The sequence below is a fragment of the Dendrobates tinctorius genome, unplaced genomic scaffold, assembly GCF_039654945.1.
Source record: "Dendrobates tinctorius isolate UK_male_01 unplaced genomic scaffold, ASM3965494v1 ptg000192l, whole genome shotgun sequence".
Classification (NCBI taxonomy): Eukaryota; Metazoa; Chordata; class Amphibia; order Anura; family Dendrobatidae; genus Dendrobates; species Dendrobates tinctorius.
Window position 1 is genome coordinate 5,934,998 of NW_027361859.1, and position 24,660 is coordinate 5,959,657.

The 24,660-nt window shown below is 42.6% G+C and overlaps 1 protein-coding gene across 1 annotated transcript in view; it reads left to right on the forward strand.

The window, feature by feature from the left end:
• Positions 1 to 24,660, forward strand: part of LOC141055810 (uncharacterized) — a 62,030-nt gene that overhangs the window by 5,534 nt on the left and 31,836 nt on the right. Inside the window, exons 2-6 of the mRNA XM_073552523.1 lie at positions 10,215 to 10,360; positions 10,490 to 10,669; positions 10,745 to 10,868; positions 10,952 to 11,049; positions 11,400 to 11,490. Of these exons, the coding sequence (XP_073408624.1) occupies positions 10,283 to 10,360; positions 10,490 to 10,669; positions 10,745 to 10,868; positions 10,952 to 11,049; positions 11,400 to 11,490 (571 nt within the window). The 5' untranslated portion in view covers positions 10,215 to 10,282. The remainder of the gene's footprint in view (positions 1 to 10,214; positions 10,361 to 10,489; positions 10,670 to 10,744; positions 10,869 to 10,951; positions 11,050 to 11,399; positions 11,491 to 24,660) is intronic.

Genomic DNA, 24,660 nt, shown 5'->3' on the forward strand with positions numbered 1-24,660 from the left:
AGTGCGTCTTATGGTCGGAAAAATACGGTATACTCTCCACAGATTGGGAAAAGGGTTTCTTATTCACATACAAAGTGGCGACTGCATATTATGCACAGGAGAAAAATGTTAAAATATTGACAAGATGGTATCAATATCCAGTGAAATTGCATAGCATGTTCCCAGCAGTCTATGACATTTGTTGGCGCTGTGGTGAGGAACGGGGTACAATGCTTCACATATGTGGGAATGTAACAAGATTAACCCCTTTCTGCCATCCGACGTACTATCCCGTCCATGGGACCTGGGCCCCTATGCCCATGGACGGGATGGTACGTCGGCGCGATCAGCGGCGCCCACGTGGTGAGCGCCGCTGATCGCGACCGGGTGTCAGCTGATTATCACAGCTGACACCCGGCACAATGTGTCAGGGGCGGGCACGGACCGCCCCCAACACGTTAACCCCTTGCACACCGCGATCAAACATGATCGCGGTGTACCGGGGGTTAAAGGGAAGCATCGGCAGGGAGGGGGCTCCCTCCGTACTTCCCTGAGCCCCCCACGGCAGCGCAATGTGCAGCGCTGCTGCGGGGGACTCCTTTCCTCCAGGCCCCTGAATCCAAGATGGCGACGGGGGCCTTCGGGGGCCTGAGGAAGCTGGCTTCCTCAGTGCCTGCAAAGCGCAGGCATGAGGAAGCCTTCTGCAGTGCCTGTGTCAGATCGCTGATCTGTCACAGTGATCTGTGATGTGACAGATCAGCGATCTGTCACAGGACAGTGATGTCCCACCTGGGACTATTTAATAAAGTAAAACAAAAAATAAAAAAAAGTCTTAAAATAATAAAAAAAAAAATCGCCAAATAAATTTAGAAAAAAAAAAAAAAATATTCCCCCAATAAATCCATTTTTTGGAAATAATAAAAAAAAACAAAACAATAAAAGTACACATATTAGGTATCGCCGCGTCCGTAACGACCCGCCCTATAAAACTGTCCCATTAGTTAACCCCTTTAGCGAACCCCTTAAAAAATAAAAATAAAAAACCAAGCAAAAAATAATGATTTATTATCATACCGCCAAACAAAAAGTGTAATAACGCGCGATCAAAAAGACGCATATAAATATCCATGGTACCGCTGAAAACGTCATCTTGTCCCGCAAAAAACGAGCCGCCACACAGCATCATCAGCGAAAAAATAAAAAAGTTATAGCTCGCAGAATAAAGCGATGCAAAAATAGTTATTTTTTATATAAAATAGTTTTCATTGCATAAAACTGACAAAAACATAAAAAAACGACCTAAATGAGGTATCGCTGTAACCGTACTGACCCGAAGAATAAAACCGCTTTATCAATTTTACCGCACGCGGAACGGTGTAAACGCACCCCCCCAAAAGAAATTCATGAAACGCTGGTTTTTGTTCATTCTGCGTCCCAAAAATAGGAATAAAAAGCGATCAAAAAATGTCACGTGCCCGAAAATGGTACCAATAAAAACATCAACTCGTCCCGCACAAAGTAAGACCTCACATGACTCGGTGGGTCAAAATACGGAAAAATTATAGCTCTCAATATGTGGTGATGCAAAAACTATTTTTACAATAAAAAGCCTCTTTTAGCGTGCGACAGCTGCCAAATATAAAAACCGCCATAAATAGTAAATCAAACCCCCCGTTATCACCCCCTTAGTTAGGGAAAAATAATAAATTTAAAAAAAAAAGTATTTATCTCCATTTTCCCATTTAGGGTTAGGGCTAGGGTTAGGGCTAGGGTTAGGGTTAGGGCTCAGATTAGGGTTAGGGGTGTGTTGGGGTTAGGGTTGGAGTTATAATTGGGGGGTTTCCACTGTTTGGGCACATCAGGGGCTCTCCAAATGCAACATGGCGTCTGATCTCAATTCCAGCCAATTCTGAGTTGAAAAAGTCAAATGGTGCTCCTTCCCTTCCAAGCTCTGCCATGCGCCCAAACAGTGTTTTACCCCCACATGTAGGGTATCAGCCTACTCAGGACAAATTGCAAAACAATTTTTGGGGTCCAATTTCTCCTGTTACCCTTAGGAAAATAAAAAATTGGGGGCAAAAATATCATTTTTGTGGAAAAAAATGATTTTTTTATTTTCACGTCCGAGTGTTATAAACTTCTGTGAAGCACTTGGGGGTTCAAAGTGCTCACCACACATCTAGATAAGTTCCGTGGGGGGGTCTAGTGTCCAAAATGGGGTCACTTGTGGGGAGTTTCAATAGTTTAGGTACATCAGGGGCTCTCCAAACGCACATGACACCCGCAGACCATTCCATCAAACGTCACTGCTTCCCTTCCGAGCCCCGACGTGTGTCCATACAGTAGTTTTCTCCCACATATGGGGTGTCAGCGTACTCAGGCCAAATTGGACAACAACTTTTGGGGGTCCAGTTTCTCCTGTTACCCTTGGGAAAATGAAAAAATTGGGGACTAATTGATCATGTTTCTGGAAAAAATACGATTTTTTTATTTTCATGCCCTGGCATTATAAACTTCTGTGAAGCCCTTGGGGGTTCAAAGTGCTCACCTCACATCTAGATAAGTTCCTTAGTGGGTCTAGTTTTCAAAATGGGGTCATTTGTGGGGGGTTTCCACTGTTTAGGTACATTAGGGGCTCTCCAAAGGCAACATGACACCCGCAGACAATTCCATCAAAGTCTGCATTCCAAAACGTCACTACTTCCCTTCCGAGCCCCGACGTGTGCCCATACAGTAGTTTTCTCCCACATATGGGGTATCAGCATACTCAGGACAAATTGGACAACAACTTTTGGGGTCCAATTTCTCCTGGTACCCTTGGGAAAATAAAAAAATGGTGACTAAAAGATCATGTTTGTGGAAAAAATACGAATTTTTTATTTTCACGCCCGGGCGTTATAAACTTCTGTGAAGCACTGGGGGGTTCAAAGTGCTCACCACACATCTAGATAAGTTCCTTGGGGGGTCTAGTTTCCAAAATGGTGTCATTTGTGGGGGGTTTCCACTGTTTTGGTACATCAGGGGTTTTCCAAACGCGACATGGTGTCCGATCTCAATTCCAGCCAAAAACGTCAAATGGCGCTGCTTCCCTTCCGAGCTCTGCCATGCGCCCAAATAGTGGTTTACCCCCACATGTGGGGTATCAGCGTACTCAGGACAAATTGCACAATAACTTTTAGGGTCCTGTCACCCTAGGGAAAATAAAAATTGGGGTGAAAAGATCATTTTTGTGGAAAAAATATGATTTTTTAATTGTACCGCTGTACGTTATAAACTTCTGTAAAGCCCTTGTGGGTTCAAAGTTCTCACCACATATCTAGATAAGTTCCTTGGGGGGTCTAGTTTCCAAAATGGGGTCACTTGTAGGGGGTTTCCACTGTTTAGGTACATCAGGGACTCTCCAAACGTGACATGGCGTCCAATCTGAATTCCAGCAAATTTTGCATTGAAAAAGTCAAACGGCGCTCCTTCCATTCTGAGCTCTGCCATGCACCGAAACAGTGGTCCCCCCCCACATATCAGGTATCTGCGTACTCAGGACAAATTGCACAATAACTTTTGCAGTCCAATTTCTCCTGTTACCCTTGGTAAAATAAAAAAAATTGAACCTGAAGTATTTTTTTTATGAAAAAAAGTTAGATGTTCATTTTTTTTTTTAAATATTCAAAAAAATTCCTGTGACGCACCTAAAGGGTTAATAAACTTCTTGAATGTGGTTTTGAGCACTTTAAGGGGTGAAGTTTTTAGAATGGTGTCACTTTTGGGTATTTTCTATCATATAGACCCCTCAAAGTGGCTTCAAATGTGATGTGGTCCTAAAAATAAAATGGTGTTGTAAAAATGAGAAATCGCTGGTCAACTTTTAACCCTTATAACTTCCTAACAAAAAAAAATTTTGGTTCCAAAATTGTGCTGATGTAAAGTAAACATGTGGGAAATGTTAGTTATCAAGTTTTTTGTGTGCCGTATCTCTGTGATTTAAGGGCATAAAAATTCAAAGTTGGAAAATTGCAAAATTTTCAAAATTTTCGCCAAATGTCTATTTTTCTCACAAATAAGCGCAAGTTATTTGAATGAAATTTTACCACTAACATGAAGTACAATATGTCACGAGAAAACAATGTCAGAATCACCGTGATCCATGGAAGCGTTCCAGAGTTATGACCTCATAAAGGTACAGTGGTCAGAATTGTAAAAATTGGCCCGGTCATGAACGTGCAAACCACCCTTGGGGGTGAAGGGGTTAAACCTCTATGGGAGAAATTGCTTTCAAACTTTATCCTGATAACTGGACCCAGGGTGGAAAATTGTCCAGAAATAGCCTTGCTCTCCATTCTGCCTTTTTCAATTAAATTTTAGAAAAAAGACATCCTGCGTTTGCACCTGAGTGCGGCTCGCACGATAATCCCACGCTACCGGAAATCAACCCAAATTCCCCAAATCTCAGAATGGTGTCATAAAATGATGAATATATGTAGAATGGAGGCGCTCTCTGCTGATTATAATAATCGTTCTGACAAGTTCAGAGGAATATGGAGTGTGTGGATCCTGTTTCATGACTCGCCAGAGTTTCATAGGCTCTTTGAGTAGTGGGCCACAGCCTGATGGGGTGGATCCGGATTGTTGCTGGGGAATGCTTGGAGAGCCGTTTTGAACATATGTTCCCTTCCCCCATACCTTCCTTTTCCCTGTCCTTCTTTCTCCCCCCTTTCCACTCTTCTTTATCTTTCTTATGTATATGTTTGTTTTCTCTTTTCTTTTCAATTTCTTGTTCACATTTTCCTTCTCTTGTTTTGTGTAACATGGATTCTTTAGGGGTCTGTAATTAGTGCTTATAATGTGCGTTCCAACATCAGGTAAATAGTTGTTGGAGCCTTAATCAATCCGTTTGAAATTTTTGGAAATTGTCGACTGGTCTGTCCAACATGTTCAAACACCATTCACTGATTCTTCTTCATTTATGTTTGTGTGTTGATATGTTATTGTCTTTTTGAAAACCATTAAAACGAGATTAACCCCTTAGTGACAGAGCCATTTTACAGCTAAATGACCGGGCCAATTTTTACAATTCTGACCACTGTCGCTTTATGAGGTTATAACTCTGGAAAGCTTTAACAGATCCCGCTGATTCTGAGATTGTTTTTTCATGACCTATTGAACTTCATGTTAGTGGTGAAGTTTCTTCGATTATGTCTTGTGTTTATCTATGAAAAAAATGGAAATATGGCAAATTTTGAAAATTTTGCAATTTTAAAACTTTAAATTTTTATGCCCTTAAATCAGAGAGATGTGTCACATAAATTTCTTAATAAATAACATTTCCTACATGTCTACTTTACATCAGCACAATTTTGGAAACAAAATTTTTTTTTGTTAGGAAGCTATAAGGGTTAAAAGTTGACAAACGATTTCTCATTTTTACAGCAAAATTTACAGAACCATTTTTTTAGGGACCACATTATATTTAAAGTCATTTTGAGGGGGTGTGCGTGACAGAAAATACCCAAAAGTGACACCATTCTAAAAACTAGACCCCTCAAGGTGCTCAAAACCACATTCAAGAAGTTTATTAACCCTTTACGTGCTTCACAGTAACTAAAGCAATGTGGAAGGAAAAAATTAACATATAACTTTTTTGTGCAAAAAAATTACTTCAGAACCAATTTTTTTTATTTTTACAAGTGGTAAAAGAGAAAATAAACCACAACATTTGTTGTGCAATTTCTCCTGAATACGCCAATACCCCATATGTGGGGGTAAACCACTTTTTCAGCGCATGGCAGAGCTCACAACAACGGAAGGAGCGCCGTTTGACTTTTTCAACACAGAATTGGCTGCAATCGAGATCGGATGCCATGTTGCGTTCGGAGAGCCCTTAATGTTCCTAAACAGTGGAAACGCCCAACAAGTGACTCAATTTTGGAAACTAGACCCCTTAAGGAACTTATCTAGATGTGTGGTGAGCACTTTGAACCTTCAAGTGCTTCACAGAAGTTTATAACGTAGAGCCGTGAAAATAAAAAATCATTTTTTTTTCCACAAAAATGATCTTTTCACCCCAAATTTTTATTTTTACAAGGGTAACAGGAGAAATCAAACCCCCACAGTTGTTGTGCGATTTGTTCTGAGTACGCCGATACCCCATATGTGGGGGAACCACTGTTTGGGTGCACGGCAGAGCTCAGAAGGGAAGGAGTACAGTTTTACTTTTTCAATGCAGAATTGGCTGGAATTGAGATTGGACGCCATGTCGCTTTTGGAGAGCACCTGATGTGCCTAAACAGTGAAAAAACCCACAAGTGACACCATTTTGGAAACTAGACCCCCCCCCAAGGAACTTATCTAGATGTGTGGTGAGCACTTTGAACCCCCAAGTGCTTCACAGAAGTTTATAACGCAGAGCAGTGAAAATAAAAAAATCACTTTTTTTTCCTCAAAAATGATTTTTTAGCCCACTATTTTTTATTTTCCTAAGGGTAACAGGAGAAATTTGACCACAAGTGTTGTTGTGCAATTTGTCTTGAGTACGCTGATACCCCATATGTGGGGGGGAATCACTGTTTGGGCGCATGGGAGAGGAAGGGAAGGAGCACCATTTTGGAATGCAGACTTTGATGGAATTTTCTGTGGGCATCATGTTGCGTTTGGAGAGCCCCTGATGTACCTAAACAGTATAAACCCCCCACAAGTGACATTTTGGAAACTAGACCCCCCAAAGGAGCTGATCTAGATATGTGGTGAGCACTTGGAACCCCCAAGTGTTCACAGAAGTTTATAACGCAGAGACGTGAAAATAAAAAGTCTTTTTTTCCCACAAAAGTGATTTTTTTTTTTAGCCCCCAATTTTTTTTATTTTCCCAAGGGTAACAGGAGAAATTAGACCCCTAAAGTTGGTAAATAGTGGAAACCCCTCAATTCTTGCTCCAACCCTAACCCCAACACACCCCTAATCCTAATTCGCCCTAAGGCCGGGGTCACACTGTCGAGGAATACGGCCGAGTGAGAGGCGCTAAAAGCACGCATTAGACAAGGACCAATGATTTTCTATGGGGTCCCTCGCACCAGCCGTATATTTCTTATCCGTATTCTACGGTCCGTGCCAATCGCAGCATGCTGCGATTGTCAGCATACTACGGCGGTAGTACGCCAATGCAAGTCTATGGGTGCGCAAAAAATACGGATTACACACGGACCATACATGTGACTTGCGAGAAATACGCACCAGGTGTCTTTTAGCAAAGCCGCCAATTCAGTGCGCTATACAGTAAACTCACACTGACAGTTTTAATAAAGAAACGAAAGAATAAATATAGACACATAGAATATATATATATATATATATATATATATATATGTGCATTCTATGCGTCTATATCTATTCTTTGGTTTCTGTTAGAAACCCTGTCATAGGACTCCATTATATGTTCATTTTGCAAGCCTGCGAGAAAATATCGCCATACGGATGCTGACATGCGCAAAATACGCGACCACACCTTGATTACGGATGACATACGGAGCACTGTTTAGGGGCCATTCATCCGTATTGCGCATGTAAAATACTGACCATATTTTGCGTCGGTTAGTGTGACCCGGCCTAACCCTAATCCTAGCCCTAACCCTAATTCCAACTCTAGCCCTAATTCTAGCCCTAACCCTAATTCCAACCCTAACCCTAATTCTAGCCCTAACCCTAGCCCTAATGGAAAAATGAAAAAAAAATATTTTCTTTATTTCATTATGTTTGCCTATCTAAGGGGGTTTACTATTTTTTATTTTGACCACTATGATAGTTTATCATAGTGATCAAAATGAATGAATGGAATCTGCCAGCCGGAGCCTGCAGATTCCCAGCGAGCGCACTGCGCATGCGCCTGCCATTTTCTCCAGATCCAAGATGGCGGCGCCCACCGGAGGAAGCCGCAGGGACCCAGGACCATCGGGAGGGGACAGAGGACCACCGGGAGGTACAGGGGGGGATCGGGACCTTATTTCTCTCTCCTCTGATGTGCGATCACATCAGAGGAAAGAGAAATTAAATGCAAAATCATTGCTTTTTTTTTTGCGGTTGCCGTTATAGGGTTAATAACGGCGATTGCAAAAGCGGGGTCGGTAAAAACTTACCCGATTCATGTTCTCTGGGGTCTCGGCTACCCCCTGGAGCCGAGACCCCGGAGAAAATCCGACACTGGGGGGCGCTATTTACTTACTCCACAGCGCCGTGAATTAGCGGCGCTGTGGTTTAAGTACCCTTAATTACCGCCGTTAAAAGGCGTATTGGCGGTCGTTAAGGGGTTAAACTAAAGCCAATAATAATGAAGTTCTAATTGGATATGTTGTAGCATTGACCGAAGAACACAATAAAATTACTGTCAGGTTACTGAGGCAATGTATTAAGGGGTTAAAAGGAAACCCAATCAATAGGGAGTCCTGGTTATGCAGAGAAGAAAAGAATAGGGAGCAACCAGTAAATGCATTGGTCTGCATTGATAAAACCGGTTAGGTCACCTGAACGGAACAGCTGAGCAGGCTGAAAAAATCCGGAGATAATAAAAGAGATGAAGGAGGCAGCAAGACAATGAGTCTGTGTAGCGTGGCAACGGCAGAGAAGACCCTGGTGGACCTTACTACGCTCGCACAAGATCGATCTTCCTACAGTTTGTTCATTCATCAAGTTGCCACAGTTTGAGATTGAGCCGAAGGCCGCTAAAATAAATAAGTGTGGATAGCTGGGTCAATATTGTCAGAGGCACTGAACTCAGTGATTGGCTGCAGCAGCAGCGATGTGCTCCATAGTTGTAATGTCACAGCTGCAGCCAATACACTACTCACCAGGGTTAATTCCAACTCTCCACCTCTGCTCTGGTCTCTTTGTAGAGGTGGAGAATCGGCACTCGCCCTGGTGAGTACCATCTAAGTTTGTTATTTTATGTGTATAAAAGCGTTTGGGGACCACTTTTGTTAAGGTGGGATATCAGGAACTTGCAAAGATGAAAAGAGCTAAATAAAAGCACCAGGAATGTTTAAGTGAGGTTCTGTTTTTCACGAGTCAGAAATTCTAGACTTGAACTGCTGCCCAAATGAGGACATGGCTGTGAATATTTTTGCAATTCCACTGACTGCAGAGAGAGATATTTCTGACTAATGAAGATGCTGGGCTTAATGGACTGAGCCTTATCTGTTTACATTGGGATGATATACTGCATATACAGGGTGGGCCATCTATATGGATACACCTAAATAAAATGGGAAAGGTTGATGATTAGTATATGGGAGGAGGGAAACTTTTCAAGATGGGTGGTGACCATGGCGGCCATTTTAAAGTTGGCCATTTTGGATCCAAATGTATTTTTTTTCAATGGGAGGAGGGTCATGTGACACATCAAACTTATTGAGAATTTCACAAGAAAAACAATGGTGTGCTTGGTTTTAACGTACCTTTATTCTTTCATGAGTTATTTACAAGTTTATGACCACTTATAAAATGTGTTCAAAGTGCTGCCCATTGTGTTGAATTGTCAATGCAACCCTCTTCTCCCACTCCTGACACACTGATAGCAACACCACAAAAGAAATGCTAGTCTAAGGGGGTCAGTTTCCTTGTAGGAATGCTTGACCTGACACCCATATGTGGTGGTGCACCATGTTGCTGGAAAAACTCAGGGAACGTGCCATCTTCAGTGCATAAAGAGGGCAACACATCACCATGTAGCAAGTTGGATCTAAAATGGCCGACTTCAAAATGGCTGCCATCGTCACCACCCATCTTCAAAAGTTTCCCCTCTCCCATATACTAATGTGCTAAAAACTGGAAGTTGATATCACCAACCATTCTCATTTTATAGGTGTACCCATATAAATGGCCCACCCTGTACGACATCTGTAGACTGATCCTGCAGTGATTGTGTTGAGCAGACAGCATATTGTGTTGTGTTCTGGTCTGTATTGTATGATCTCACTGATCAGTTCTCTCTTGCATCTTTCATGTTGTGACGATGTAGTAATTGGCTGCTGTATTTCCCAAGTAAAAACATTTCATTCTTCCTAAACATTGCTAATGATTCTGCTGAAAGCTATAATCTGCAACATGTAATGCTACATGACGGTCTACCGTAGTCAAGTTCCCGACATGTTAGCATCATTTCTGTGGTCAGTGATTAGATCTAAAGTCTCCATTAATTGTATTTGTTTATTTGGGATTATTTATTTTTACATTGGCTCATCTTACTCACATTCAGGTCCTTGCGATATTGGATCCGCTCTGTGGAGATCTTGTATCTAAGAGAATTTCCCTGATTGGTCAAGGATGGATAAGAACAAGGACAAGATGGTGGACAGGATATTACACCTCACCCTAGAGATCCTCTTCCGGCTTACTGGAGAGGTGAGAGATTCTGATGACGTCACATTACATCATTCTTATCTATGGGAATAACAGATGGACAGAACTGGAGAGGTGAGGACTCTGGAAATGTCTGTAGTGAGATTTATTAATGTGTCTCTCCATAACCAGGATTACACAGTAGTGAAGAAGACCTCTAGTGAGCGCTGTCAGGCCCCTGTGTCTGAGGGATGGGGAAGACCCTTGAGCCCAATCACGGGGCCTCTACTTCAACACCTGATATATGAAGATATCAATGATCAGGAGATCCTAGAACTCACCTACAAGATGATTGAGCTGCTGACTGGAGAGGTGACACTGCTGGGACATTATACAATATCGCTATGAAGGGATCGGGGGAATTGACGGTATCATTGTATGTGTCAGGTTCCTATAAGGTGTCAGGATGTCGCCGTCTATTTCTCCATGGAGGAGTGGGAGTATTTAGAAGGACACAAAGATCTGTACAAGGACGTCATGATGGAGGTTCCCCAGCCCCTCACATCACCAGGTAATAGACAGGACTAAATACACACGGCCTATAATTATCTGTATGTAAAGGATGAATTCAGTCCCTGTATGTGTTTCCTCCAGATCTATCCAGTAAGAGGACAACACCAGAGAGATGTCCCCATCCTCTTCTTCCACAGGACTGTAAACAAGAAGATCCCAATGTTCCTCAGGATCATCAGGTAGATGGAGAGAAGGTGTCATGAGATCTCCCCTATGATGTGTAGACGGCTGTGAAGGTCTTGTGCTCAGTCTTGTTTTATCAACCAGTATTCTACATTTTAAGCAAATAGTGGAGATGACAGTAATAAAGATGACCATAGAAATTAGGGCCCCAATTCATCAAGGTGTTATTGACAGTTTTGTGATGTAAAACACTTTGAAATTTTCACATTTGTAATAAGGAATTAACAGGATCGATTTATAGAGGAGACCTGCAGCTACAGTATCTGTCTCCAATAACTACTGCTGTCGTATTGTTTTTGGTCAAACTAATACCATTTTTCTTCCACTTTTACAATATTTGTTTCAGGGTGAAGATCTGACCCATATTAATACTATAGAGACATATGTGAGGGGTGATGAGCGGTGTAAAGAGGAGATTCCTACATATGACTACCCAGGTGAGAATTGGCTTCTTAACTCCACTCATTCACTAGCTGGTACAGGTATGTATTTTATTTTATTTGACTCTGATTTAACTTGCCCAAAAATCAGATTTGTGAACCATGTAAAAAAAACACAAGCTTTTTTAATTTTTTTTTTCTTGACACATTTTTTAATGTCAAAATTGACACGTTTTTATCAACACAAGGAAATAAAATACATGTACTTTTCATGTATTGTGTTAAGGCCGTATAACGTGATCATGGGAGACAATCACTGACCACAGAAAAATCATACTGACCACCTCTGCTGTCAGTAATTGACTATAGTGGTCCCTTGTTCATCTGGCAAGAAGAATAAGTACAGGAATAATGCAGTATTAGGGCATTATTTGAAAAAGTGTGGTGAAGGATCAGTAAGGAAAGTATGATTTTATTATTTTATAAATTATGCTGGATGGTTTTTGAAAACCAATTGGGGTATCAACCTCTTTAATGATTTCCACAGGTTTCCAAAGATATTTCCTCTGAACCAGAGTGTTTTCAATCCACAGGAACAAATTGGTTTTCTGGGGAATCTCTTAAAGGGAGGCTGTGGAGACTGAGTGCTCTCGCCTGCTGGCCTGGCTGTCTTTAGAAAGACTGAATGGACCAGGGTTCATACCGCTGAACGCCCGCTCTCTTTTCCCATGGGCAGAACACTACTCCGACAACACAGGATGAGGGTAAAACAGTGTGGCAATAATTTACTGAACCACCAATAAACAATAGCATATAGAACAGTCCCAACAAAATACTCAAGATGGTATAAATTATAAAGTCTCACCCTTCCGCTGACTCGCCGGGATTAGAGCTGCTTCCAGGGCCTACTACCCCCACCAGTGGCACTTCGCCTTTGGCTGGTGTTATGAATGAGTCACCGAGGAGGAAAAAACAAAAAGCAAGCTAAGCCCAGAAAACCGGAGAGGTTGGTAACTAGCGGATTGCAGACCCCTGATCCTATCCACAACAACTAGCAGTAGCCGTGGAGTGTGCCTACGGTGGTCCTAGACGCCTTGTCACGGCCGGAGAACTAAATAAGCCTAAAGAAAGAAAGGGAAAATCTAAACTGCCCCAGAGCAAACCCCAAAGCAATCGACAGCCCCCAACATGTATTGTCAGTGAAACAAGATGAAAACACAGACACAGGTAGAAAGATAGGCTGAGCAAACGATGGGGCCCTCGCTAACTAGAAAGGACAGGAAAGAAAAGCTGCTGTCTGCAATCACGCAAAAAACCCTGCCAAAAAGAATGCCAACACGTCTGATAGAAAAAGGCCCTGAAGTCGCTAGACTTCAAATCACTATATCAGCACTCAGGTATATTCTGAAGACAGAGCAAAGAGATCAACTGATCAGAGACAAAATGGGGATTCAGCCCAGTCCCAGCCAGGGCTGGCTGAACAAAAAAAACTAAGTAGACCAGACAAAAACTCATAAGAACAATAGCAGAGAAAACTTAGCTTTAGGAAGGCAGGAACCAAACTGGAAACCAGGAGCCACAGTCAGGAAAAATCACCAGCAAGAAACTAGGGAGTCGGCTGCCTTAAATCCAATCAGAAACTCCTGATGTCCAATCGCAGTCCTCTTCCTCAGGTGGCCGGTCTCTGCCATTTAGATCAGCTTCATTACCTCCCTTCACCAACAGAGGGAGTCCAGATAGAGAACTCACTACTCCTCTGTCAGCACAGCCAGCTCCATAACCCTCACCAGAAGCCAGAGGCAAACCCGAAAATGAGCTCACAACAGTACACCCCCTTGAGGAGGGGTCACCGAACCCTCATCCACGCCACCAGGCCGATCAGGATGGGCCCGATGAAAAGCACGAACCAATCTATCGGCATGAATATCAGAGGCAGAGATCCAAGAATTGTCCTCCTGGCCATAACCCTTCCACTTGACCAAATACTGGAGTCTCCGTCTAGCCAGACGAGAATCCAGTATTTTCTCTACCTCATATTCCACATTACCTTCAACCAATACAGGGTCAGGAGGTGCAGCCATAGGAACTACTGGCTCAACATATCTCTTCAACAGCGACTTATGAAACACGTTATGGATCTTAAACGTAACAGGAAGAGCCAATCGAAAAGAAACCGGATTAAGAATCTCCAAAATCTTGTAAGGTCCAATAAATCTTGGCTTGAACTTTGGAAAAGCCACCTTCATAGAGATATTCTTTGATGACAACCAAACCATATCACCCACTTTAAACCGGGGACCAATGGTCCTATGCCGGTTAGAAAACCGCTGGGCCTTTTCCTGGGAGAGAGACAACTTATCCACTACTTGGTCCCAAATCTGCTGCATTCTCTCTACCACAGTGTCAACACATGGGCAGGCTGAAGATTCCACTTGCCCTGAAGAAAATCGAGGATGAAACCCAAAGTTACAGAAAAAGGGCGACATCAAGGTGGCAGAACTAGCTATATTATTTAAAGCGAATTCGGCCAAGGGCAAAAATGAAACCCAATCATCCTGATCAGCAGATATAAAACATCTCAAATAGGACTCCAAAGTCTGGTTTGTTCTCTCCGTCTGCCCATTGGTCTGAGGGTGAAACGCAGAGGAGAAGGACAACTGAATTCCCAGCTTGGAACAAAAGGCTTTCCAGAATGTGGAAACAAACTGAACTCCTCTGTCCGATACAATGTTCTCAGGAATCCCATGCAACCGAACCACCTGTTGTAAAAACAAGGGTACCAACTCTGAGGAAGATGGCAACTTTGGGAGTGGTACAAGATGGACCATCTTAGAGAATCTATCACAGATAACAGTCATTCTCTGAGAGACAGGAAGATCCGAAATAAAATCCATTGAAATATGGGTCCATGGCCTCTTAGGCACCGGCAAGGGCATCAACAACCCACTAGAGTGAGAACAGGGTTTAGACCGGGAACAAGTCCCACAGGACTACACAAAATTCCTGACATCACGAGATAAGGAGGGCCACCAAAAAGACCGACTCACCAAATCTCTGGTACCAAAAATACCTGGATGACCAGCCAATGCGGAGCAATGAACTTCAGACATCACTCTCTTCCTCCATAGGTCAGGAACATACAATTTTCCCATAGGACAACGCTCAGGTTTGTCCTCCTGGAATTCTTCCAGAGCACGTCTCAAATCGGGCGAGATGGCAGAAAGAACTACCCCCTCACCTAGGATGGTAGTAGGCTTGGTCACAATAGGAGAATCAGCAAAGAAACTCCTAGAAAGGGCGTCTGCCTTAACATTCTTAGTGCCTGGAAGAAAGGAGACCACAAAATCAAAACGTGTAAAAAATAAGGCCCACCTAGCCTGTCTAGGATTCAAGCGTTTGGCCGACTCAAGGTAAATCAAATTCTTGTCGTCAGTGAGGACCACAACTTGCTGTCTAGCTCCCTCCAACCAATGTCTCCACTCCTCAAATGCCCATTTCATGGCTAACAATTCCCGATTCTCCACATCATAGTTGCGTTCAGATGGGGAGAACTTTCAGGAAAAGAAGGCACATGGATTCATTTTAGACGTCACCGGATCTTTTTGGGACAAAACAGCTCCTGCACCAATCTCTGAAGTGTCTACCTCCACCTGAAAAGGAAGTGAGACATCAGGTTGCCGCAAAACCGGAGCAGAAGTGAACCTCCGCTTCAGCTCCTGAAAGGCCGAAACAGCCTCTGAAGACCAATTCAGCACATCAGCACCCTTCTTAGTTAAATCAGTCAGTGGTTTAGCAACACCAGAAAAATTAGCTATAAATTTACGATAAAAATGAGCAAAACCCAAAAACTTCTGGAGAGCCTTCAAAGAAGTGGGTTGAACCCAATCATAAATGGCCTGTACCTTGGCCGGGTCCATTTCAATAGTTGACGGAGACAAAATAAATCCCAAAAATGAAATCCTCTGTACACCAAAAATGCACTTCGATCCCTTAACATACAAGGAATTCTCCCTCAAAATCCGGAACACAGTCCGAACATGTTCCACATGAGAATCCCAATCCCTGGAAAAGATCAAAATATCATCCAGATAGATGATCAAAAACTTATCCACAAAGTCCCGGAAAATATCATTCATGAAGGATTGGAAGACAAAAGGGGCATTAGTGAGCCCAAAAGGCATCACCAGGTACTCAAAATGTCCCTCCGGAGTATTAAACGTTGTCTTCCATTCATCCCCATGCTTGATGCGAATAAGATTATACGCCCCCCTGAGGTCAAGCTTAGTAAACCAGCAAGCACCTTTAACTCTGGAGAATAAATCAGAAATCAGGGGTAACGGATACTGAAATTTAACCGTAATTTTGTTGAGGGAACGATAGTCAATACAAGGCCTTAATGAACCATCCTTCTTGGCCACGAAAAAAAACCCAGCACCTAAGGGTGAAGAGGATGGTCTAATATGACCCTTCTCCAACGACTCCTTAATTTAAGATCGCATAGCCTCGTGTTCGGGTACAGATAAATTGAAAAGTCGACCCTTGGGAAATTTACACCCAGGTCTCAACTCAATTGCACAGTCATAACTCCTATGAGGAGGCAAAGACGCAGACTTACTCTCACTAAATACATCATAAAAATCAGCCAAATAGTCAGGAACATCATGCGACTGGGGAGAGGTGGAGAAAACAGGAGTGTCACCAAGAGCATACCGACAACCCCAACTCACCACAGACACAGATTTCCAATCCAAAACCGGATTATGGATTTGCAACCAGGGAAAACCCAGAACAATGGTATCATGCAAATTATGCAACACCAAAAATCTGCAATTTTCTTGGTGGTCTGGGGCGACCCGCATTATCACCTGGGTCCAAAACTGAGGTTTATTCTTTGCCAAAGGAGTAGCATGACTACCCCTCAAAGGAATAGGCGTCCGCAGAGGTGTCATAGGAAAACCACAATGTTTAGCAAAATCCAAGTCCATTAGATTCAAGGCCGCTCCTGAATCCACAAAAGCCTTTGCGGAAAATGTGGATAAGTAGCAGATCAGAGTAATTGCCAAAAGAAACTTAGGTTGTACACCACCCACAGCAAATGTGTGTGCAAAACGTTTCTCTCGTTTAGGGCAGACAGAAATAACATGGGAGGCATCTCCTCAGAAAAAACACAGCTTATTACGCCTTCTAAACTCCTGACGTTGCGCCCTAGACAAAGCTCCATCACATTGCATAGGTTCAGACATTTGTTCAAAATGTGGCAGCGCCTCCCGTGTAGTCTTGCGTTCACGTAAACGCCAATCGACTTGAATGGCTAATGAAATAGAATCGTCAAGACCAGAGGGAACAGGAAATCCCACCATAGTATCTTTTAAAGTCTCAGACAAACCCTTCCGAAAGAGTGCTGCCAATGCACTATCATTCCATGTAGTAAGGACCGCCCACTTTCAGAATTTCTGACAGTATAACTCTGCAGGATCCTGACCCTGCTTCAATGCTAATAGGGCTCTCTCAGCTTGATCAATAGCATTAGGTTCATCATATGACAACCCCAAGGCTTGAAAAAATGCATCCACATTAGTCAAAACAGGATCTTCAGGTGTCAAAGAAAACGCCCAATCCTGGGAATCGCCGCGCAGCAAGGAGATGACAATTTTAACCTGCTGCGCAGAGCTCCCCGATGAGTTAGGCTTCAAGGCAAGAAATAATTTACAATTATTCTTAAAATTCAAAAATTTAGACCGATCCCCAGAAAACACATCAGGAGCAGGGATCCTTGGTTCAACAGCATGTGAATGAGTGAGATAGGCGGAAATTCCCCGCACTTCAGCAGCGAGCTGCTCCACACGATCAGACAATTGCTTAATCTCCATCAAGGAGAAAAAGAAAAAAAAAAAAGAATCCTCCTACGGCCCCAGAGAAAAAGAGGAGAAAATATACATATAAAAAAAAAAATTCTGACACTTTTTTTTTTTACAATTCTCTCCTGCTTTTGAGTACCCTAGAATCTGCGGTATGGCTGGTGATTCTGTTATGAATGAGTCACCGAGGAGGAAAAAACAAAAAGCAAGCTAAACCCAGAAAACCGGAGAGGTTGGTAACTAGCGGATTGCAGACCCCTGATCCTATCCACAACAACTAGCAGCCATGGAGCGAAAATCTAAACTGCCCCAGAGCAAACCCTAATGCAATAGACAGCCCCCAACATGTATTGTCGGTGAAACAAGATGAAAACACAGACACAGGTAGAAAGATAGGCTGAGCAAACGATGGGGCCCTTGCTAACTAGAAAGGAAAGAAAAGCTGCTGTCTGCAATCACGCAAAAAACCCTGCCAAAAAGAATGTCCAACACGTCTGATAGAAAAAGGCCCTGAAGTCGCTAGACTTCAAATCACTATACCAGCACTCAGGTATATTCTGAAGACAGAGCAAAGAGATCAACTGATCAGAGACAAAATGGGGATTCAGCCCAGTCCCAGCCAGGGCTGGATGAACAAAAAAAACTAAGTAAACCAGGCAAAAACTCATAAGAACAATAGCAGAGAAAACTTAGCTTTAGGAAGGCAGGAACCAAACTGGAAACCAGGAGCCACAGTCAGGAAAAATCACCAGCAAGAAACTAGGGAGTCGGCTGCCTTTAATCCAATCAGAAACTCCTGATGTCCAATCGCAGTCCTCTTCCTCAGGTGGCCGGTCTCTGCCATTTAGATCAGCTTCATTACCTCCCTTCACCAACAGAGGGAGTCCAGATAGAGTACTCACTACTCCTCTGTCAGCACAGCCAGCTCCATAACCCTCACCAGAAGCCAGAGGCAAACCTGAAAATGAGCTCACAACAGGCTGGCCCCCACAGACACGAGGTAATGACAAGCTTAGGAAGCTAACCAAGAGCAGTGAGGTATGTGGTCAGGTGACCTGGATGTCCCAACCTGAATTCTTCAAGACGTCTCTGAGGGTTCAGTGATGGTCAATGAAGCAGATCTGTGTTCTTCAAGCTGGGGCTGTGGCCCCCTAAGCTGACATCCTGTAGACTCTCTTGGAACAGAGGCAAGTCTCATTTATATAGTTCATAACTGTCCTTCAAACTATCATGCACAGGTCAAGGGGCAGGTGTGATGAGATTAACTCACATTGTTTGAGTATTTAAAGTTTATCTTTCAGTGTTTGCAAGTCAACAATCTGAATGGCCCAGTACGATGTATAATAAACATATTAGCAAACATTCTTCGGTAACCCTGCATCCTTGTTTTGCAAAGATAACAGTACAATAAACTGTAGGAGCTGATATAAGAGGTAATTGTCATCCATTCATCTTTTTACAAATAACAGTTCAACCTACATGAAGAGTCATTACTTCAGAAAAAAAGTCTATGATTCTGGGCCTACGATATTTACGTCTAGCATAATTAAGAAGAAAGGCTGTGTTGTCACAGAGGCTATCATTAAAAAAATTACCTATCGTTTAAATCAGATTTTTCTGTTAAATGTTTGTTTAAAACAAAAATCTTGACTTTTTTACATTTCATAATCTGTATTTAAAAAAAAAAATAGAAATCTTGCAGCTCTCCCTATTGGCCATTGGAGCTTTATGAGAATCTAACATTCATATGACTTAGGATAAAAGCCAAACCAGAATCTCAATTAGCAGACATGGTGTTTCGGAGTATACCGCCAAATCAGGTCTCATACTTTTGCACTGACAAGGGGCAATGCCCTGAAACTCCCCAATACAACTTTACGATAAATATAATTAACATTTTTATTTATGGTAGAGTGTGGCAGGGCTAAGGGTCGTGTAATTGATGGGAGATATGTGTCTCATAAATGGCTTATCTCCATAATGTAAGGCAGAAGTAAAGCATACCAGATATTGTTATTGTTTTTGTTTGAAGGAGCTGTGGTGAGGTCACAGTCATGTGACCAGTCAGCTGCTGGGAACGTGGGTGTGGCTACAGCTTTATAATGTGACCTGCTCCTGAACCAGGGAGCTGTATGTGGGGAGGACTACACCTCCCAGCATGTGCTGAGACTCGCGGTCTGAGTCTGCAACCACGGACATTTATGTTTTGTTTGCCTAAGCTAGAGGCTATTTTTGGTGACACGCTGTTTTTATGGTTTATGACAGAAATAAACCACGTGAACTTTGGAAAAGCCTGTCTCCTGATTGTCTCCCGCTGCACCTGAGTGAGTCACATCCCTACAAGAGTTAAATTCTTCAATTACTTTTGAGCCCCTAAATAATGAGGTTTTGTAAAAAATGGTTGCAATTCCTAATTCAACCTCTTTAGTTAAACCTGAAAGTCTACAATTCAATTGCATCTCAGTTCTTTCATCTATATATATAAAATTGAGTGTGTGTATCACCAACCAATCACTAAGCATCTTTCATTTCACCAGAGCTGTTTAAAAGAAGCTGAGCTGTGATTGGTTGCTATGAGGAACAGTTTTCTCACTCAATGACAACACCTCTGCAGACAATGACCGGGTGGGAGAAATCTAGGATCCCCGAAAACATAAGCTCCCAGCCATTGTCTGCCCCCCAGAAGGCAGCAGAGAGCACATAACAGAAATGAATTCCCTGCCCATATACCCATCACACATCCTCCATCCCATAGGCACATCTTCCCTCTTAAAGGGATCTCCGGTATGGAAGTTAGGGCAAATCCCTCAGCACTCTGATTCTGACCCCAGGCTTCTATTAAAGGGATCATTGGTATGGTAGTTAGGGCAATTCCACTAAGCGCTCTGGTTCTGACCCCAGGCCTCTCTTAAAGGGATCCCCGGTATGGAAGTTAGGGCAATTCCACTCAGCGTTCTGGTTCTGACCCCAGTCTCTCTTAAAGGGATCATTGGTATGGAAGTTAGGGCAATTCTACTAAGCACTCTGTTTCAGACCCCAGGCCCCTCTTAAAGGAATCCCCAGTATGGAAGTGAGGGCAAATCCACTCTGCGCTTTGGTACTGACCCCACGCCTCTCTTAAAGGGATCTCCGGTAAGAAAGTTAGGGTAAATCCCTTAGCGCTCTGATTCTCACCCCAGGCTTCTATTAAAGGGATCATTGGTATGGAAGTCAGGGCAAATCCACTCAACGCTCTGGTTCTGACGCCAGGCCTCTCTTAAAGGGATCCCCATTATGAAAGTTAGGACCGTTCCACTCAGCGCTCTGGTTCTGACCCCAGGCTGATGGGATGATGTGGGATATTAGTGGTAGTAGTCCGGTGGCTCTGGCTGACGGTATGATGTGGGATATTAGTGGTAGTAGTCCGGTGGCTCTGACGGGATGATGTGGGATATTAGGGGTAGTAGTCCGGTGGCTCTGGCTGACGGTATGATGTGGGATATTAGGGGTAGTAGTCCGGTGGCTCTGGCTGACAGGATGATGTGGGATATTAGGGGGAGTAGTCCGGTGGCTCTGACGGGATGATGTGGGATATTAGGGGTAGTAGTCCGGTGGCTCTGGCTGACGGTATGATGTGGGATATTAGGGGTAGTAGTCCGGTGGCTCTGGCTGACAGGATGATGTGGGATATTAGGGGGAGTAGTCCGGTGGCTCTGGCTGACAGGATGATGTTGGCTATTAGGGGGAGTAGTCCGGTGGCTCTGGCTGACAGGATGATGTGGGATATTAGCGGTAGTTGTCCGGTGACTATGGCTGACGGGATGATGTGGGATATTAGGGATAGTAGTCCGGTGGCTCTGACGGGATGATGTGGGATATTAGTGGCAGTTGTCCGGTGGCTATGGCTGACTGGATGTTGTGAGATATTAGGGGTAGTAGCCCAGTGGCTTTGACGGGATGATGTGGGATATTAGTAGTCCGGTGGCTCTGGCTGATGGGACGATGTGGGATGTCAGGGGTAGTAGTCCAGTGGCTTTGACGGGATGATGTAGGATATTAGGGGTAGTAGTCCAGTGGCTATGGCTAACGGGATGATGTGGGATATTAGGGGTAGTAGTCCAGTGGCTATGGCTAACGGGATGATGTGGGATATTAGGGGTAGTAGTCCAGTGGCTCTAGCTGACAGGATGATGTGGGATATTAGGGGGAGTAGTCCAGACGCTCTGGCTGACTGGATGATGTGGGATATTATAGTGAATGTGGCTATGCGGAGTGAGCTGGGCTATACACTCAGCTATATATATATATATATATATATATATATATATATATATATATATATATATATATATATAATTTCTCGACCTAACTGTACCCTCAGTACCACTCTCCTGGCTTAGAGTGATTGACTTGTTCACATTTGCTTTTAGAATGAGGCTGATAGGCTGGAAAGAAATCTAACTTCATGTTGTAGATTGTGAGCCCTCGCGGGCAGGGTCCTCTCTCATCCTGTACCAGTCGTGACTTGTATTGTTTAAGATTACTGTACTTGTATGTATTATGTATACCCCTCCTCACATGTAAAGTGCCATGGAATAAATGGCGCTATAATGATAATAAGAATTTACAATAATTCACATAGCGCTAATAAATAATAATAAGAAGAATTTACAATAATTCACATAGCGCTCGCCAAAACACTGATGCTAACTATACACCTCTGTAACATCCAGTTGTAATCCATGCAATTAAAGGGGTTTTCCCACAAACAAAAGTTCACTTTAATCAGTAGATCTTGGAATAATAATAAATTCCACAATTGGATGTGATTAAATAAAATGTTCCTGTGCTGAGATAATCTTATAAATGTGTCCCTGCTGTGTAATGAATGTGTCTGACCATGCGGGAACATGGTCTGATCATACCACGTCTCCTGGGCAGAGGGGGGAAGCAAAAGAGCGTACAGATATTACAGCAGGGGATCGCAAATGATTGTATTTGTGAGATAAAACATTTCACTGCCTGTTTTTATACAATGTTTTACTTCAAAGAAATCAGTCATTTGTGATTCTGTGCTGTAATGTCTGTAGACTCTTCCCTTTTTCCCCTGCCCAGGAGCTGTGGTATGATCAGACCATGTCCCTGCACGGTCAGACACAGCCATTACACAGCAGGAGCACATTTATAAGATTATCTCAGCACAGGAACATTTTATTTAAACACATCCAATTGTGCAACTTATTATTCGAAGATCTAGTGAATAAAATATACTCTTGTTCATGGAACAACCCCTTTAAGACTTTGGCTATATGGTGACATGGCTCGCTTGACAGCAATTCTCAACAGCTCAAGCACAAAACAAAAATAAATTAGAAATTGTAAACCAGCTGTTGTGTGACATTTTGCAATTTTAAAAATTTTAATTTTCATGCCCTTAAATCACAGAGATGTATCACTCAAAATACTTAATAAATAACATTTCCCACATGTCTACATTTCCCACATGTCATCAGCACAATTTTGGAACCAAATTTTTTTTTCTTTGTTAGGAAGTTATAAGGGTTAATAATTAACCAGTGATTTCTCATTTTTACAACACCATTTTTGGGGGGGACCACATCACATTTGAAGTCACTTTGAGGGTCTATATGACAGAAAATACCCAAAAGTGACACCATTCTAAAAACTACACCCCTCAAGGTGCTCAAAACCACATTCAAGAAGTTTATTAATCCTTCAGGTGCTTCACAGGAATTTTTGGAATGTTTTAAAAAAAAATGAACATTTAACTTTTTTCACCAAAAAATGTACTTCAGATCCATTTTTTTTATTTTACCAAGGGTAACATGAGAAATTGGACCCAAAAAGTTGTTGCACAATTTGTCCTGAGTACGCCGATACCCCATATATGCAGGTAAACCTCTGCTTTGGCGCATGGCAGAGCTTGGAAGGGAAGGAGCGCCGTTTGACTTTTACATGCAAAATTGGCTGGAATTGAGATTGGACGCCATGTTGCGTTTGGAGAGCACCTGATGCGCCTAAACAGTGGAAACCTCCAACAATTGATGATACCATTTTGGAAACTAGACCCCCTAAGGAACTTATTTAGATGTGTGGTGAGCACTTTGAACCCCCAAGTGCTTCACAGAAGTTTATAACGTACAGCCGTAAAAATAAAAAATCATATTTTTTCTTTTTACAAAAATGATATTTTTGCCCCCAATATTTTACTTTCACAAGGGTAACAGGAGAAATTGGACCCCAAACGTTATTCTACAATTTGTCCTGAGTACGCAGATACCCTGTATGTGGGGTAAATCACTGGGAACACAGCAGAGTTCGGAAGGGAAGGAGCACCATTTGACTTTTTCAACGCAGAATTGGCTGAAATTGAGATCTGACGCCATGTCACGATTGGAGAGCACCTGATGTGCCCAAACAGTGGAAACCCCCCAATTCTAACTCCAACCGTAACCCCAACACACCCCTAACCCTATTCCCAACCCTATCCATAACCCTAACTTTAGCCCCAACGCTAACCCTAATGGGAAAATGGAAATGAATACTTTTTTTATTTTATTATTTTTCCCTAACTAAGGGGGTGATAACGGGGGGTTTGATTTACTATTTATGGCGGGTTTTTATGTTTAGCAGCTGTCACACACTAAAAGACGCTTTCTATTGCAAAAAATAGTTTTTGTATCACTGCATTTTGAGAGCTCTAAGTGTTCCTTATTTTGGCCCACATGTGAGGTTTTGTTTTTTGCGGGACGAGTTGACGTTTTTATTGGTACCATTTTCGGGCACATGACATTTTTTGATTGCTTTTTATTACGATTTTTGCGAGGCAGAATGAACAAAAACCAGCAATTCATGAATATCTTTTTTTGGGGAGCGTTTACACCGTTCCGCATGTGGTAAAATTGATAAGGCGGTTTTATTCTTCGGGTCAGTACGATTACAGCGATACCTCATTTATATCATTTTTTTTATGTTTTAGCGCTTTTATACAATAAAACTATTTTATATAAAAAATTATTTTTGCATCGCATTATTCTGAGGACTGTAACATTTATTTTTTCGCTGTATGGCGGCTCGTTTTTTGCTGGAAAAGATGACGTTTTCAGTGGTACCATGTCTATTTATATCCGTCTTTTTGATCGCGTGTTATTCCACTTTTTGTTCGGCGGTATGATGATAAAACTTTGTGGGTTTTTTTTTTCTGGGGTTCACTAAAGGGGTTAAAGGGAACCTGTCATCCCCTCCAGGCAATTTTATGTAAAAGAGCCACCTTGTGCAGCACTAATGCTGCATTCTGTCAAGGTGGCTCTTTTATTTAAGGTACCTTCCATCGCAGAAATAATCTTTTTTTAAATTGGTCAGACATACC